General features: G+C 36.7%; 1 protein-coding gene across 3 annotated transcripts; it reads left to right on the top strand.

Moving 5' to 3' along the window:
* Nucleotides 1–688: 688 nt before the first annotated feature.
* On the top strand, nt 689–15,013 carry ABCG3 (ABC-2 type transporter family protein). 3 transcript variants are annotated; one of them, XM_008778657.5, is made up of 12 exons: nt 689–779; nt 1,865–2,537; nt 2,970–3,049; nt 6,824–7,110; nt 7,230–7,401; nt 8,889–9,002; nt 9,129–9,257; nt 11,074–11,265; nt 12,214–12,300; nt 13,921–14,193; nt 14,406–14,513; nt 14,627–15,013. In XM_008778657.5, the coding sequence occupies exons 2-12, from the start codon at nt 2,060–2,062 to the stop codon at nt 14,882–14,884; spliced, it is 2,178 nt and encodes a 725-aa protein (XP_008776879.3). In that variant the 5' UTR covers nt 689–779; nt 1,865–2,059; the 3' UTR covers nt 14,885–15,013. The 3 variants fall into 3 exon arrangements, with proteins under 3 accessions (XP_008776879.3, XP_038979563.2, XP_088574239.1); XM_039123635.3 differs by having other exon boundaries at nt 777–1,073; XM_088718113.2 differs by lacking the exon at nt 689–779 and adding an exon at nt 810–1,575.
* The last annotated feature ends 384 nt before the right edge of the window (nt 15,014–15,397 follow it).

Raw genomic sequence — 15,397 nt, 5'->3', positions numbered from 1 at the left:
GCCATTTTGGGTGAGGTCCTAGGTTGTTACACGAGTCATGATGAGACACAATGTTGAGTTTCAGATTAGGCATGTTTACATTAGATGGCCTTATATGTGGTGGATGACTTTAAAAGTAACCTATGGATGTGGATCAGGAAAAGAAAATTGATTATCTTTTGATTTTTATAGTGTATTCATAATAGAAATGTGTGGACCATTTGTTGGAGCCAAAAAAAAAAGAAAAAATTCTTTCTATTGCATGAATCTTAAAACACTCTAATATATTTTTTTATAAAGATTCAAATAGCCATCGACAGTTGAAATCATTCTTTCCGGCCAAAAATACAACCCGAACCCTGTTTTTAAAGCTTCCGTTCCCCCTCCGTTGCTGCTTGCCTCCCCTCCGCTATTTGACGCAGTAGAAAACAAAACACGCTTCCCGGCTACTAAAGATATAGTAGAGCCGAAAAAGAGAGAACAGGGCCATTCCAAACAGCTAAAGCCGGTCAAAAGCTTTAAAGAACCAACACTATTTGGAAAGACGAAAGGCTCACCTCAAGTCCTCTACAACTGCAATTCTACTGACAGTCATCAGCTTCTCTTGTCGTTATCAGTGGGTGAGGTTCACTTAAAATGTACACAAAGGACACACGAAACTAACAATGCGAGAGGTCCAACAAAAGTCAATAAAATATTAAAAAAAGAAACCATAAGAAAAGGGTAGGCCTCTCTCTCTCTCTCTCTCTCTCTCTCGGTCATGGAAAAGAAGGCTTCACTCCATAGCCACTGGGATCGAGGTAAGAGGGTCTCTTTCGGCCTAATGGCTCTCTCTTCTTTTCTTCGTTTGTTTCCTGTGCGGTGGCTGTTGGCAGCTTTGTAAAAGAGGGACCTTTTTTTTTGCCTTTTTTCTCGCAACTCATGAGCAGCTAAATATTGCCTCGTCGGTAGCTTAGGATCCGTTTCCTTTGTTGTTCTTAAATGGGTTTCAAAAGGATTTGGGTTTCTGAGGAGTATGGAGAGCTATGAGTTTCTTCTTCCATTGGAGATCTCCGTGTGTTGGTGGTTGTTGAAGGGTTGGTGGTTGTGCGAAAGTAGGTGTGGGTGTTTGATATTGATATTTGGATTCTTGATTTCTGCTAGGGTTTAGGGTTTGTTGTAGGTGACTTCAGATGGTGCTGTTTGAACTCCTGGGAGTGTTATTTAAGTAAACAAGGAGTTTTTTACTGTGAGTAATGTCGCTTAGGACTTGGGTTTTTGTGGGAAATTAAATGGAGTAATGGTTTGGGTGATTTAGGGTTTTAGGATTCGTGTAGAAAAGAAGGGTTTTACGATTGAAGACAGTGTTTGGTGCTCTTATTGACACTAATCCTTCTTTTTTCGCCCTTTGAGCGAAAGGCATCCATCTTGTTTGCATTGTTGTTGATATCTGTCGCCACTTTCATATCTGTGTGGGAATGCATGCCCTTGAAAACTAAATGAGGTCCTTTTGATGATCTGAACAGGATGTTACACGGAAATCTTAGTAACATTTGTCTGATGTGGGAATTCTTTCTTTCTTTCTTTCTTTCTTTCTTTTTCAGATATTTTTAATAGGTGAGTTTTATTTAAATGAGGTTGTCACTTGTACGAATATATGTGCATGCTTATTTAATCAATTGATTGGTTGATTTAATTATGGTTTACAATTTTCAGTTGTTTCGTTTGTGGTGGAATGATGTTTTCTTTAAGATCAAACATGTAATTATTACGAAGCTTTTTACATTTTTTAAGAATGGTATATGATTTGGCGTTGATATAGAAACAAAAGTATATATAACTTTAAATTGGCTTGGTCAAATAGCTTCTTTTAATTCTTTTTGTAATATCTATCTAAACAATGCAGGCCAGCTAATTTCCAATTAGAGTTGAGGTATGTCTGTGGGAATGCTACAAGGGAGTTGAGTAGTAGTCTGATGTTGAATTCATGCAATCATGTCCAGAAGAACAGCCTCCATTTTGGAAGATATACTGTTTCTATCAGTGGTAAAACAATAGTTTGTGAGATTTGAGATTTTAGCCTTTAAAGGTTGCTAAAAAAATGGAGGAGATACAGTCATATTCAGATAACTACAGATCATCCTCATCTTCAGCAAGTAGTCCAACAGGCCGAGCAACACAAGGTGCCTTCTTCTACCTGCGGAAACCGGGTACCTTCAGACAACCTATCTCTTTTGAAGACTCGCCCGAGTGGGATGACACAGAGATTGATGCACAGATAGAGGAAGTGGGTGAATCAATCCACGTTGCCACCGCTACGGCCTCCCCATCGTTGTCCAAGATCAACAGTGGGTCATTGCCTTCTCCATCATTGCCCGAGGTTTCTTCATCAGTCACTGCAAGAAAGATAGCTGGGGCATCAATTGTGTGGAAGGACCTGACTGTGACAGTGAAGGACAAGAGGAGGTATTCTGATAAGGTTGTAAAGAGTTCAAATGGCTATGCATTGCCGGGCACCCTTACAGTTATCATGGGCCCTGCACGATCTGGAAAGTCTACATTACTGAGGGCAATTGCAGGTTTGCATCAAAACTGACACTGAAGGTATTCTCGTAGCTTTCACGGGTAATTTGGGTTTCTCAGATAATGTGGTGGGAGAATTTTGTCTCAACTCAGCTAAATATTTTTTGAAATTCAAGATTAAACCTCATAAAAGATGTCATAATTTCAAACAGAATGGAATTAAAAAATGTTAGTTAAGGTGCATAGGAAAAAGCAGTTTGTGAATATATTCCAGAAATATCACGAAAATTATAAGAAAGAAGAAGTAGTTCATGATTGTCAAAAGGAATTGGAAAGGAGGTGAAGTGAGGTTGTTTTTAAATTTGTCATTGAAAAGAAACGAGGACTTTCAAGGAGGATGTTGCATTGAGGCTGGTGTTTGAATTGTTTATTGCATACTTTTATGACAACTGACAAAATTATATTTTGTTTGTATTGTGCTTTTCTAGGCAGATTGCATGGTGCAGCTAGAATGTACGGCGAAGTTTTTGTGAATGGGGTGAAATCTCAGATGCCATATGGTTCCTATGTAAGTGCCCTGCTAATTTCATTTATATTCATTCTCTGAGGTCTCAAACTACTATTCAGTTATGAATGTTTTAAATTGTTTCAGCTTAGCATTTTGATATTCTTCCAATATATGAAACTTGTACCAGAAAGATTATGTATAAATCCTTTAACATGGTGAAATGAGACGTGACCAATTTCAAAACAACCTCTTCAACTATAAAGAATGCACTTTATTGTTTAGGGGAATATAATCTGGTTGGCGTGATTGCTGTTACTAATTATGGTAAAAACAATAAATGCTAGCTTTATGTTGGTTGGCATTTATTAATAGAAAAGTCTTTGTTATATTTTATCATACAAGATATGTATGGCATTTTTTTAATATGTGATAAGAAAAAGAAATTTATTAAGTTTCCCTCAGGCAAATTCATCCTGACAAGTCCATCTTAACAAAATTTTGGTGCCATGTTGCAGAATTATTTGTAAATAAAAAGGAAAACACATTTCTAACTACTAGCCCAACAAGATAACCTGCACGTTGATTATAATATTGTGAAAGGCTTATTGCCTCCATGATTGCCACTCCACCATGATGGCAACCAATAGTGGTACCTGCTCCTGATAAGAGTTTAACCAACTTATCAAAATGGAGTTCTAGGGGAGGAGGTTTTGAAATGTGTAAGATGGATTGAGTAGGAGTCCCTCAATGGAGAGGGGAAACTCAATGACCCTTAGAAATGCTAAACACCATTTTCCATTCATGGTATATCCTCTTCCAGATCAGAATTAGAAGTGGTATCATCTCTAGATGGCCCAACCTTTGTTGATCCAGCCCGCAGGAGCTTTTTTTTGCCCAATTGCGCTTTACCAAAGCCATAGCCTCCTTAACAAGATTGACTGTGGCTCATGACTGAGCTTGGAATTTGGAGGTTGCTTAGACTCATCCAAAGAAACATATGCTGAAGTCAAAGGCAAATTCTCCTCCATAGGCAGCATGGCTTGGTAATGTGGATACTGGCTGGAGGCTTTTTTAATTCCAGATCTAGATGACTTAGCATCAACCCCGTTATAAATGGAAATTGGGAGATGTTTCTGTGGTCAAAGTGGGATGACTTGTTACTGGCTTGTTTGACTCATCAACCTAAGTAGTAGGATTCCCCACAGAAGGCCCTAGAGCATTCAAATTTTTATATTTCTTAATGCCATTAAGTATCTGCTGTCACCTCACAATTGTCTGGCTTCTAACTAAAATCACTACAATGGAGGCGTTTGAACCTTATGATATATAATAGTTTGTCAATTTTTATACTCAATGCACAAAAATATAGGTTAAATAAATAATCATCAATTTTTTTCATGTTAAGCATTTCATACCTTGAGATTTCAGATCTCTATGTAGATTGAATTGCCCTCCTAAAGCCATTGTTCTGGTTGCTGGCAAGACATACAGTTTCAGCTCTCCTGTACTGGTTATATCTTTATCGTACTGGCAGCAATTGGCGGTGATGCCAGTTCGCTTCATAGCAGAAAACAGTATGTTTCAGGTCATGTTCTTATCTTCTGTCATAAGGGTCATGGCTATCCCCTACTGAACATTGTACCAGATATGCCTTATCTTTTGAGCAAATTATTTTTATTTTCCTGGTTAATGAAAGTTGTCCCTTCTATGCTTAAACAAAAAAAAAATTGTGACTATGATTTCCTCTGCTTGGCTATGTGGGGGCTATTTCTCCATTAGCCTTTTTATTTCGTTGAACCAATCCCTTTTCTAATGTCTAGTTTCCAATTGCTCTTAACCAAATTGTCAAAAGGAGGCTCTCCTAGGAGCTTGTTTTGATATTATAGAAGCATAGGACTCACATTGAATTGTGAAGTTAAGACTTCGGTTGGGTGGCCAAAATTTTAGAGTTCTACAATTCTCTTTTATGAGGCTCCTATCTACTTTACTTTTTCCTTTCTCAATTTGCGTTTATGTAGTCACAGAGGATAGGATACTCCCTATGACCTTCCTTTCACTCGTTATTGGATCAATCTATTGGCTCAATCTCCAAAATTGTTAGTGCCTCCTGAAAATCCCATGAGATGTTGAAAGTTTAGATAGGACTCGTGTCCTGGATGTTGAGGAGTAAAGAGATTATTGAAATTGAAGCTAAGGGCTTTGGACTTCTAGTCGAGACAGTGCATTAATTGCTAATATTTTTCCTTGTCTTTTTTGTTTTGGAATGCAACTTTGCCCTTGAGATTTGGATTGTCATTCAGGGGTTATTGCAAAATGTGATGAATTAGTTGGCACTGCAGACTTTTGGTACAAACATTGTGACAATGGCAGTGTATCCTTGTGATACTGTGAAACCTGCAAGCATGCACTTGTTCAATTGTGATGGCATATAGACTAAGTCCACATCGTAATATTGATGTGAAACGAAAATGAAAAAGAAAATAATAATAACATGGACCAGATTTTCATTGAATTGTCATCATGGGAAATATGTAAAATTGTGACCACTGCAAAGTTTGATGCAAATAACATGAAAATGGTATTGTACCCATGTGATATTGTAACACCTGGAAGTGAGTTCAATTATGATACCTAATTTTTTATGGTAGAATTTTGCTTGCAGCATTATTCTGGACCTAGGTCCCTATTTAATTTTAGTGTGAGAAGAAAATAAATAAATAAAGAAAAAAGAACAGGAACTAGACAAATATGCAAGATAAAAGAAATATCAGTTAGATCATAAAAGCAGAAAATAGTCCAATATTAGGGCAGTAAGCCCCAAAAGCAACCCTACTCACTTTTCCTGCATCAAATTTGGGGTTGGATTTGATTCTTCATGGGCTTAGAAAGAAATGAATCTCTTTGCTCACGTGGAATATGTCCAGTGATTGCAGGAGGTACCTCATTTTTGAGAATGGTTAGTGGGATGTATGTTTAATATACCACATATTGGATTCTTTTACAAGTTTCAGAGTCAATCTTTCATGTCAGTTATGGTCATTGGCTCATTTCGTATCTTTTGGAGTCTAAAGAAGGTGAATATGAAGCTCGACGGCAAATGGATAAGGAACCTGTCAGGCTAAAATTTTATTATGCATGATCGATAAGGAGTCGGTAACTCGTAATGGCTTTCTTTTCTTCAGAGGCTTGCACAATTGTTAATTATGACGTGCTGAATCGACTGGTTGAGAGCTCAAGTATTTCGGAAGGAAAGTAAGAACAGAACTGAGATATTTTACTGTGTAGTGTTTTCTGAATGATTTGGAAAGATATGAACTGAAAGTATTTAACGTTCAGGGAGTTTCAAACTCAAGATGCACGACACAATGTTATTTCTCTTGAAGCTTTTGCGATGGACCTTCATAGAACAATTGAGTTTTTCTTTTTTCCTTTTCTTTTAATAATTTTTATTTCTGTCATTTCGTACTCTGATAGGTCTTCAGGGTGCTCAGAAATTTTTAATTTTTAATCATATGAACCTTTTGCTCTCCAAAATTTTTACATGTAATTATCAAGTTCGGAAACTTTTACAAGGAACCATCAGGTCTTGATTCTACAATTAGCTTTGTACCAGTTGCTTGTTGCAACTTTTATTAGTACCATGTTTTTTTGTAGTTGCTTTATGGTACTTCTAATATGTTTCTCCATGCATTTTGGCAAGTTGTTGATGAAGTAGTTCATATCATATCTGTTTAATTTTTGTTATTCAGTCAATCAATGTTGCATAGGACAGTGTTGCCATTGCTTATGGTACATATATTCTACTAGTTGCAGTACTCAATCAGACATTTGCAGGGATATGTTGACAGGGAAGATGTGTTGATTAAATCACTTACTGTTCGAGAGATGCTATACTACTCAGCACTTCTACAGCTTCCCGGTTTCTTCTCTCAAAAGAAGTGTGTGGTGGAGGAAGCGATTGCTGCTATGTCTTTAGGGGACTATGCCGACAAACTCATTGGTGGGCACTGTTATATGAAGAGTCTTCCTAGTGGTGAGAGAAAGCGTGTCAGCATTGCAAGAGAGCTTGTAATGAGGCCACATGTTTTATTTATAGACGAACCTCTTTACCATCTTGACAGGTTTTCTTGAGTTCTCCTCTAATGCTAATCAATTGCTCTGGTACAGCTCCTTTAGTTGTTGCAGCTCTATATCTATTGGGTAGAGCTTCACTGATTTTTCTGGTTAACTTTATTTTCAGTGTATCTGCACTTCTATTGATGGTTACATTGAAGAAACTTGCAAGCACAGGATGCACTCTCATATTTACTATGTATCAGAGCAGCACAGAAGTTTTTGGCCTCTTTGACAGAATTTGTTTACTTTCAAATGGGAATACATTGTTTTTTGGAGAAACTCTGGCTTGTTTGCAGGTAAAATTTTATCCGATTTAATGCATTTATCTGATTACATTTTGAGAAGCTGCATGAACAAGGTCTCTTGTTCTAATCAACATTATTTACTATTATTTTTCTGCCATGCTATATATTTTGGTAGTCTGATGTAGGAATTCCTCTTAGTTGCCTCATTCCTCACATCGTGATACTACTTTATGAATATATCATTTCCCTTGGATTCCCGAAGAATTTCTCTAACTAGTTGATGTAATTTTCCATCTGGTCCCATATTCTATTCAGTAGAGTATAAGCTCCATTCTATGAAGCACAGGCATGCAGGATATGGATGCAACACAATCGAAGTACTTAGATTCGATAAATCTTGAAAAAGGAGGATATGATACGGCAAGGAGACAACAGAGTCCATAGTTTATACATATAGGATTTTTATAAAAAGTACAAAACATGATGGTTTATCAACATAACATAGTCCATAATCTGCACAATAGTATTTACATCCACAAATAATATTTGGTCATCATTCAAATCAATAGACCATAATCCCTATTCCATACAATAATATCAACACGACAAACTCCAAAATGAACCATTCATCATTAAAAGGTCAATGTTCATCAAAAAATTTTAAAAAAAGGGTGAAAAACACAGCCCTTGCCTTTATCCCTAGAGATACCAGGGAAGTACCTCAAATATATTTTCAAATTATCCAAATTTTTTCTAATTTTTGGAAAATAGGATACTTAAAAATATGTATCTGGCACATATCCTAGAGGTATCCAATAAGTATCAGTATTCAGCATATACCTGACACCAACAGGGCATATTTGAAATATTTGTACTTCATGGGTTCTAACTTCCTTCCTTCAATAATTTATCCATAAAAGATCTAACATTTTCACCTTTTAATTCCACCATCTTAATAGTGGGAAACATTAGTTTCATTTCTTCTTACACTTAGCTTTGATATCTACAACTGCAAGTCATTGTTATGTGGTCAACCTTTCCCCATATTTGCATGTCCATCTGCCCCTTCTTCATAAGGAAAAAATAAATTACTGTACAATTAGAGTGCATATCTAAACAGCCTTAACTCAGCTGATTGGAATCCTCTTCACTTGGAAGAGGTCCAAGGTTTGAACCTTGGAACCGTGGTGGCATCCCATCCCAAGCGTATTTTTTAAGAACCAATTAGAATGTTATAGTCTAAATTCTGTATGCATATTACAAGTTGATCTCTAATTTGCGACTCATACATAAAATTTCTCATTTCATGAACCTCTAGGTGTGTGACATAAGACCATCTCAGCTCATAGGTATAATTGTTATAAATTTCATAACAACAAATTCTCACCATATTTTAGAATTGATTTCTATTATTGCACGGCTATGTAACTTGAATGCTAATTAAGCCAGCATGGGTTGTTAAAGACTTATACTTTCTGATTGCAATTGTGGAGAGCTCTTATTTGGCCCTCCGGAGGTTAACGTTTCTCATTTTGCAGCACTTCTCCAATGCTGGTTTTCCCTGCCCAATCATGCAAAGCCCTTCAGATCACTTTTTACGTGCAATCAATACTGATTTTGATAGGATTATAGCAATGTGCAAAAATTTGCAGGTACCTACATTTGAGTTCTATTTAGCAGGAATAGGTAGATTGTTTTTCTGTATTATCTTGGTAAATGTTTTTATGCACTGTGAAAGTTTATGGTAGATGTAACAGGATATGTAACACTTTTAACAGGATGATCATGGGGACTTTTCAGCTGTGAGTATGGATACAGCTGTTGCAATTCGAACACTTGAAGCTACATATAAATCATCAGCTGATTCTGCTGGTGTTGAATCTATGATTGCCAAACTTACTGAAAAGGTGTACTCTTTAGTCTTCTTGAGACAATGATTTTTATAGTTTTCTTTGCTTAACTTTCATGGAAAAAGTTGGATTGCATCTATATGGGTTTGGCTTTATGGCTTAAGGTATGATTCCCTGAAATTATTGCCTTGATTGCTAAAACTTTAGATATGACCTGGAAACCTGGATTTTAGCTTCATTTTTGTCGAGGATTTCACAATGCTGAAGCAAAAGATGAATGAATCAAGCAAAAGATGAATGAATCAAATTAACATGTCCAACTTTCAGGAGAAACATAAGCTTGTATAATCTATGTTTATGAATTTATTTATGTCCATATTTGCTGGATATTTAGATCTCTTTTATCAACATAAGTTCGGATGGAGCTGTTCTCATTTTTAGCCAGAAACAGAGTCAGGCTGACATAGTTAAAGCGATCATTTTCATTCTTCATATAATTGATGCAATTATAGCTTTCTGAATGTTTTACACACAAATATTATAGTTCTGTTTTGACCTTCCTTTTGGTAACCTAGATTAATTTTATTAAGAAAATGCAAAATGTGAGCACAATATGTGCTATCAAGAAAAGGAAAATACTGTTAACTAGTTTCTAAGAGCTTCAAGTTAGCCTCATAACTAGGGGTGGCAAAATATGACCCGACCCGCCAATCCGACCCGTGTTCGACCCGCCATAAACAGGTTTGGGTTTGGCCTAAACAGGTTCGGGTCGTAAACAAGTCGACCTGTTTAACCTGTTTATTAATTGGGTCGGATATGGATTTTAGATGTCTGACCCGTTTAAACCGTTTAACCCGTTTAACTGTTGGGCAGGTTAAACAGGTCTAAACAGGTTAAACGGGTTAAACAGGTCTAAACAGGTTAAACGGATCTAAACAGGTCTAAATAGGTCGGGTTGGGCAGGTTAAACAGGTTGGGTTGGATAGATTAAACATGTCTAAACAGGTTAAACGGGTCAGGTTGGGCAAACAGGTTAAACAGGTCGGGTCGGGTTGGGTAAACAGGTTACCTGTTTATTAAACAGGTTACCTGTTTATTAAACAGGTTACCTGTTTATTAAACAGGTTACCTGTTTATTAAACAGGTTACCTGTTTATTAAACAGGTTACCTGTTTATTAAACAGGTTACCTGTTTATTAAACAGGTTACCTGTTTATTAAACAGGTTAAACGGGTCGGGTTGGGTTACCTGTTTAATAAACAGGTCAGGTTCAGGTTTGTAATTTCTGACCCGTTTAATAAACAGGTCGGGTTCAGATTTATAGTTTTCTGATCCGACCTGTATTTGACCCGACCTGTTTATGTCTGACCCGACCCGATTGCCACCCCTACTCATAACTACTTCATCTACTTTTTCATGCAGATGTAATTCCCTAGTTATTTTACTTACTAACAGATCTCCTAAAGACAAATGGTCATAAAATAGTACTATTAATGATTTTTACTAACTGATTTGCCACTTGATGTAGACATAGATGTTCATTAACACACATGCAAAATGTCAACACATTGATGATGGTGAACCAATTACATTTAGATTTTTCTAGTTCCTTCTGATTACTATAACATGGATAACATTTATTCAAAAAATGAACATTTTTTGTAATTTAAGTGCTTGGCATATTTGCTATATGTGTAATGCATGTAATTCGAGACCTTCATAATTGTCGAATATGGTTTGTTAACTTGTTGAAATTTCTGCAACTTGACATGCGAAAGAAAACCTACATCTGCTATGACTACTTGCACAAGTATTTTTGCCAAAATTGTTCTTAGACTTTGTTAATAAATTATGCACAACTTGAATTCTGCAGGAAGGTCCTCATCTTAAAAGTAAAGGCAGGGCTAGTGATGCAACAAGAACTGCAGTACTAACATGGAGGTCACTGTTGATTATGTCCAGGGAATGGAAGTACTTTTGGATTCGGCTTCTTCTATATATGCTTGTCATGCTCTCTGTTGGTACCATATTTTCCAACATCGGTCATTCTTTATCATCTGTAATGGTGAGCTTATGAAAGCATTTTTCAATCCCTCTTGGAGCCAGGCATAAAATTTTTGAAACACATGCTGGTAGATTCAATGTTAGTATTAAGCTTGATATATGCTATTTTGTAGCTTAAAGTTTTGGATTCAGATGGTTGGTTAAGATGATTTCAGACTAGGGTTTTGGAGGTCATGTTTCAAGACCTCAAGTCAGTTGTTTATATGATTAAGCTGGTTGTCGGTCTTGTGGCTCAATTCTCTTATCCTTGTTCGGGTGTGGTCCAAGCCAGCTTGAGGGTTTGGTTGGTTTTGGTGGGGGCGAAAGGGGGGAGGTGAAGGGATTGTTAAGCCTAATAGCTTGAGTTTTTGGTGTCAAGTGGTTAGTTCACAGTGAGATCCTTTTTGGTGATTCACATTATTAACTATCAAACTATCTAAGAAATCTTTTCTCATCTTGAAGTTCTCATTTTTATATCTGACCTTATTTATGTTGATTGGGATGACTCTTGTCTGCACTAATGGTAAGCCAACTTCAGATGACTAAATATTCATTATGGGTGTAGACAAAGGGTCAATTCACATTATGACATAGGAATATATCTTCTAAATCATGTTTCTATGGTCACATCTTAACTTTAGAAATGTTTGATATTTCTTCTGACTTTTAATTCCTGAACAGGCTATTTCTAGGTACATGGCCAACAGCCTTCTACTCTTTAACTTTCCTTGAAGACACACTAATCTGGTGCCTTCAATATTGTTTTTTTTTAGATTTAGCTCCTATGCATCTGCTTTTAACATTGATGGATTAGTGACAGCAAAAATAAGAGGCTAGGGTCATGGAGGAATTTGAGTAAAATCTTTGGTGGAAGTTGTTCCCCTTTCTGCATGTTAATCACACTGAGACACCACACAATGCTGGAAGTACAGACATGGCCTGTTTCTTACTCTACCTTATTTAATTGCAGGAAAGAGTTGCAGCAATTTTTGTCTTTGTGTCATTTATCTTATTGCTAAGTGTTGCTGGATTGCCTGCTCATATAAATGAAATCAAGGTAAGCATGATATTTCTTTTGCCTTGCAGTTTACTAGTGATAATATAGATAAACTAGCTTTAACAACTCATACAACCATATGATTGTAATGATAATCATAGGATTTATCCGAAGTATTTGATGTCAAGTATATGTTCTCATGTTTGCTAATCATTCCTGTCATGGGCTATTTATGCTGTCAATGCAAGCTCTCCCAGATCTTTTTTTACAACATACTCGAATGTTATCAAAAAATTCTTTAGTTCTGTCTTCATTGCCATTAAAGATGCTTCTCTTCATTGTTCATGTCATCTTTTATAACATGCTATTAAGCCGTTTCTCCATTTCTAATTTTAACCCCATACCCCTATAATAATGGTAGAGTAAGGGCTGGCCCCAAAGCGGAATTGACCGGTGGTGGTTGGTCGAAGCTCCAGTGGGTAGCCACTCCCTTCTCAGGGAACCGTACGTGAGACTTCCGCATCATACGGCTCCGTCCCGAGCTTCCGTCGTCGGCCCTTGTCATTAAGATCACTTTCCTATATGAATTTCGCACATGACTCCTCATCATGTGTATTCCGAACCACTTTTCGAAAGTTTTTTCGTTTTCTCCAGTTCCCGTAATTCGCGAAACTCGTGATGAAGAGGGAAAGTCTTCGAAATCTTGGCATCTCGCATCGATTTGTGTGTTATTTTTTTTCTTTTCTTCTTTCTCCTCTTCTTGGGACTTGCTTTAGGACTGTGTTCGTAATGAAAGCTATGATTAAGATTTTCTATTGATTATAGTTGATTGAAGTTGTGAGATGCTCAACTTTCCTGTAAAGGGCTTCTGAAGAGACATATTGAAGGGAATATGACTGGGATTTGAGTGTTGTTAATGGTGAATAGAAGGATTGACTCTCTTTAATTTATTTATTTATTGGAAAATAAGGAGCCACTTAGACTCGTATACGTCAGTCACTGTCTACAACAGATGCTGAAACTAGCTTAATGTAGCTAATTGAAGCAGGACCATAAACCATTCTTTCATTCATTACATGAAATCTGATATGCATTTAAAGAAGAGGTGTTGAGACTATGAGATTGATTGGATGGAATACTGAATGTAAGATATCCTGTTATCTGCTAACATTGTGGCAAATAAGGCAATGTAAGATATGATAATGACTCCTAGCACACTAAAACTTGTTTCAAATCCTGCAATAGATGTAAGATATATATTCTCAATTTTTGCATCTGCTTACATCAAGACCCAATAGAATATATGCCTCAAGTCAGCATCAATTTTATTTACAACTTGTAAGAAACAAATAGATTGTTGAGCAGGTCAAGAAGTACTGAATTGTGATCTGTATCACAATCACAATCATCTAGCCTTTTTCCCAACCATTTGTTGTTGGCTTTATGAATCCTCATTAACCAAGTGATCCTGTATAGGACCACCTCTGATGTTATATCTTTGCGATCTGTATGGTAAGTACAATTAATTGGATGTCTCCATGTACTACTAGCTTCCCATGGTGTGCAACAAAAATTCATATTACCTGCAATATGGCTCCATCCTGTAATGCATTTCTTATTGAAATATTTGTCTAGTTTGTATTGTCCTCATGAAAGAAATTACTTTTTGAACTTTTGCAGATATACTTGCATGAGGAATCTAATCAGCACTCTGGTGCAGTAGTTTTCCTACTTGGGCACCTCTTTGCCAGCATCCCCTTCCTGTTCCTCATTTCTATATCTTCGACCCTGGTCTTCTATTTCCTTGTTGGGATGAGGGGTGAATTCAGCTTGTTGATGTATTTTGTTCTGAATATTTTCATGTGCCTGTTAGCAAATGAAGCACTTATGATGATTGTTGCTTACATTTGGCTTGAAACTTTCGAGTGCACTTTGACTCTAGTTTTTGTACATGTAAGTTCTACTTTGTGCAGTATTTATGACGGGTCTGGTACCATTTATTTGTTTATTCAAAATGTTTAGTCTATGATGTTTTTATAATGTTAAATTGTGAAGTGGCTGAACACAATTTGAACAGTATGATACATTGCTTAAAAATGCATCATAATGGACTACTACATAAGCATACAGGTATGACTAAATCTGTCATGGTGTTCATCTCCCAGGTAATAATGATGCTAGTGGGAGGTTATTTTAGGATCCGAGATGCTCTTCCAGGACCAGTTTGGATGTATCCATTATCCTACATTGCATTCCACACATACGCTATCCAGGCAGGCAGTCTTCTCTGGCTTTGTCTACCATATAACTCATCTTGCCTTCTATACAATTGGTTATATATATATATATATATTATATATATGAGGATCTTGAATTGGTGTTGCAGGGGCTCCTCGAAAATGAGTATATTGGGACTTCATTTGCAGTTGGTCAGGTGAGGGCCATTTCTGGCGTACAGGCTGTTCGCGGTTCCTACAACATTTCATCTTCCAGAAATGCGAAGTGGACAAATTTACTGGTGCTGTTTCTAATGGCAGTTGGATACCGTATTCTCTTGTTTGCTTTGCTTCACTTTAGTGTAAGAAAAAACATTGCCTCCTTTAAATTCTGCTGGCCTAGAATGTTTACAGGTAAGGCAAGGTGAATTTTAATTATGCGTAGCATTTCGGTGTTCATTAGCTTTGGAAAAAGGTTCTTTTGTAGATGTAAAATTTTGAGCTGGAAATATGGAAATAATTTTATAGTTACAGAAATCAAATTTTATTGTTTCTCATGGCTTGCACTCTGGAAAAAGGGGCAAAAGAAAGGGGGAAGATATAATGTAGCCTTTCCAAATTTACTGGTGCTGTTTCTAATGGCAGTTGGATACCGTATTCTCTTGTTTGCTTTGCTTCACTTTAGTGTAAGAAAAAACATTGCCTCCTTTAAATTCTGCTGGCCTAGAATGTTTACAGGTAAGGCAAGGTGAATCTTAATTATGCGTAGCATTTCGGTGTTCATTAGCTTTGGAAAATGGTTCTTTTGTAGAAGTAAAATTTTGAGCTGGAAATATGGAAATAATTTTATAGTTACAGAAATCAAATTTTATTGTTTCTCATGGTTTGCACTCTGGAAAGAGGGGCAAAAGAAAGGGGGAAGATATAATGTAGCCTTTTCT

This window comes from Phoenix dactylifera, chromosome 3 (genome assembly GCF_051530095.1).
Source record: "Phoenix dactylifera cultivar Ajwa chromosome 3, Ajwa_hap1_PhDact_Kaust_v1.1, whole genome shotgun sequence".
Taxonomy (NCBI): domain Eukaryota; kingdom Viridiplantae; phylum Streptophyta; class Magnoliopsida; order Arecales; family Arecaceae; genus Phoenix; species Phoenix dactylifera.
Note: the sequence above shows the minus strand (reverse complement) of the source record. Positions and strands in the feature narration are given on the sequence as shown.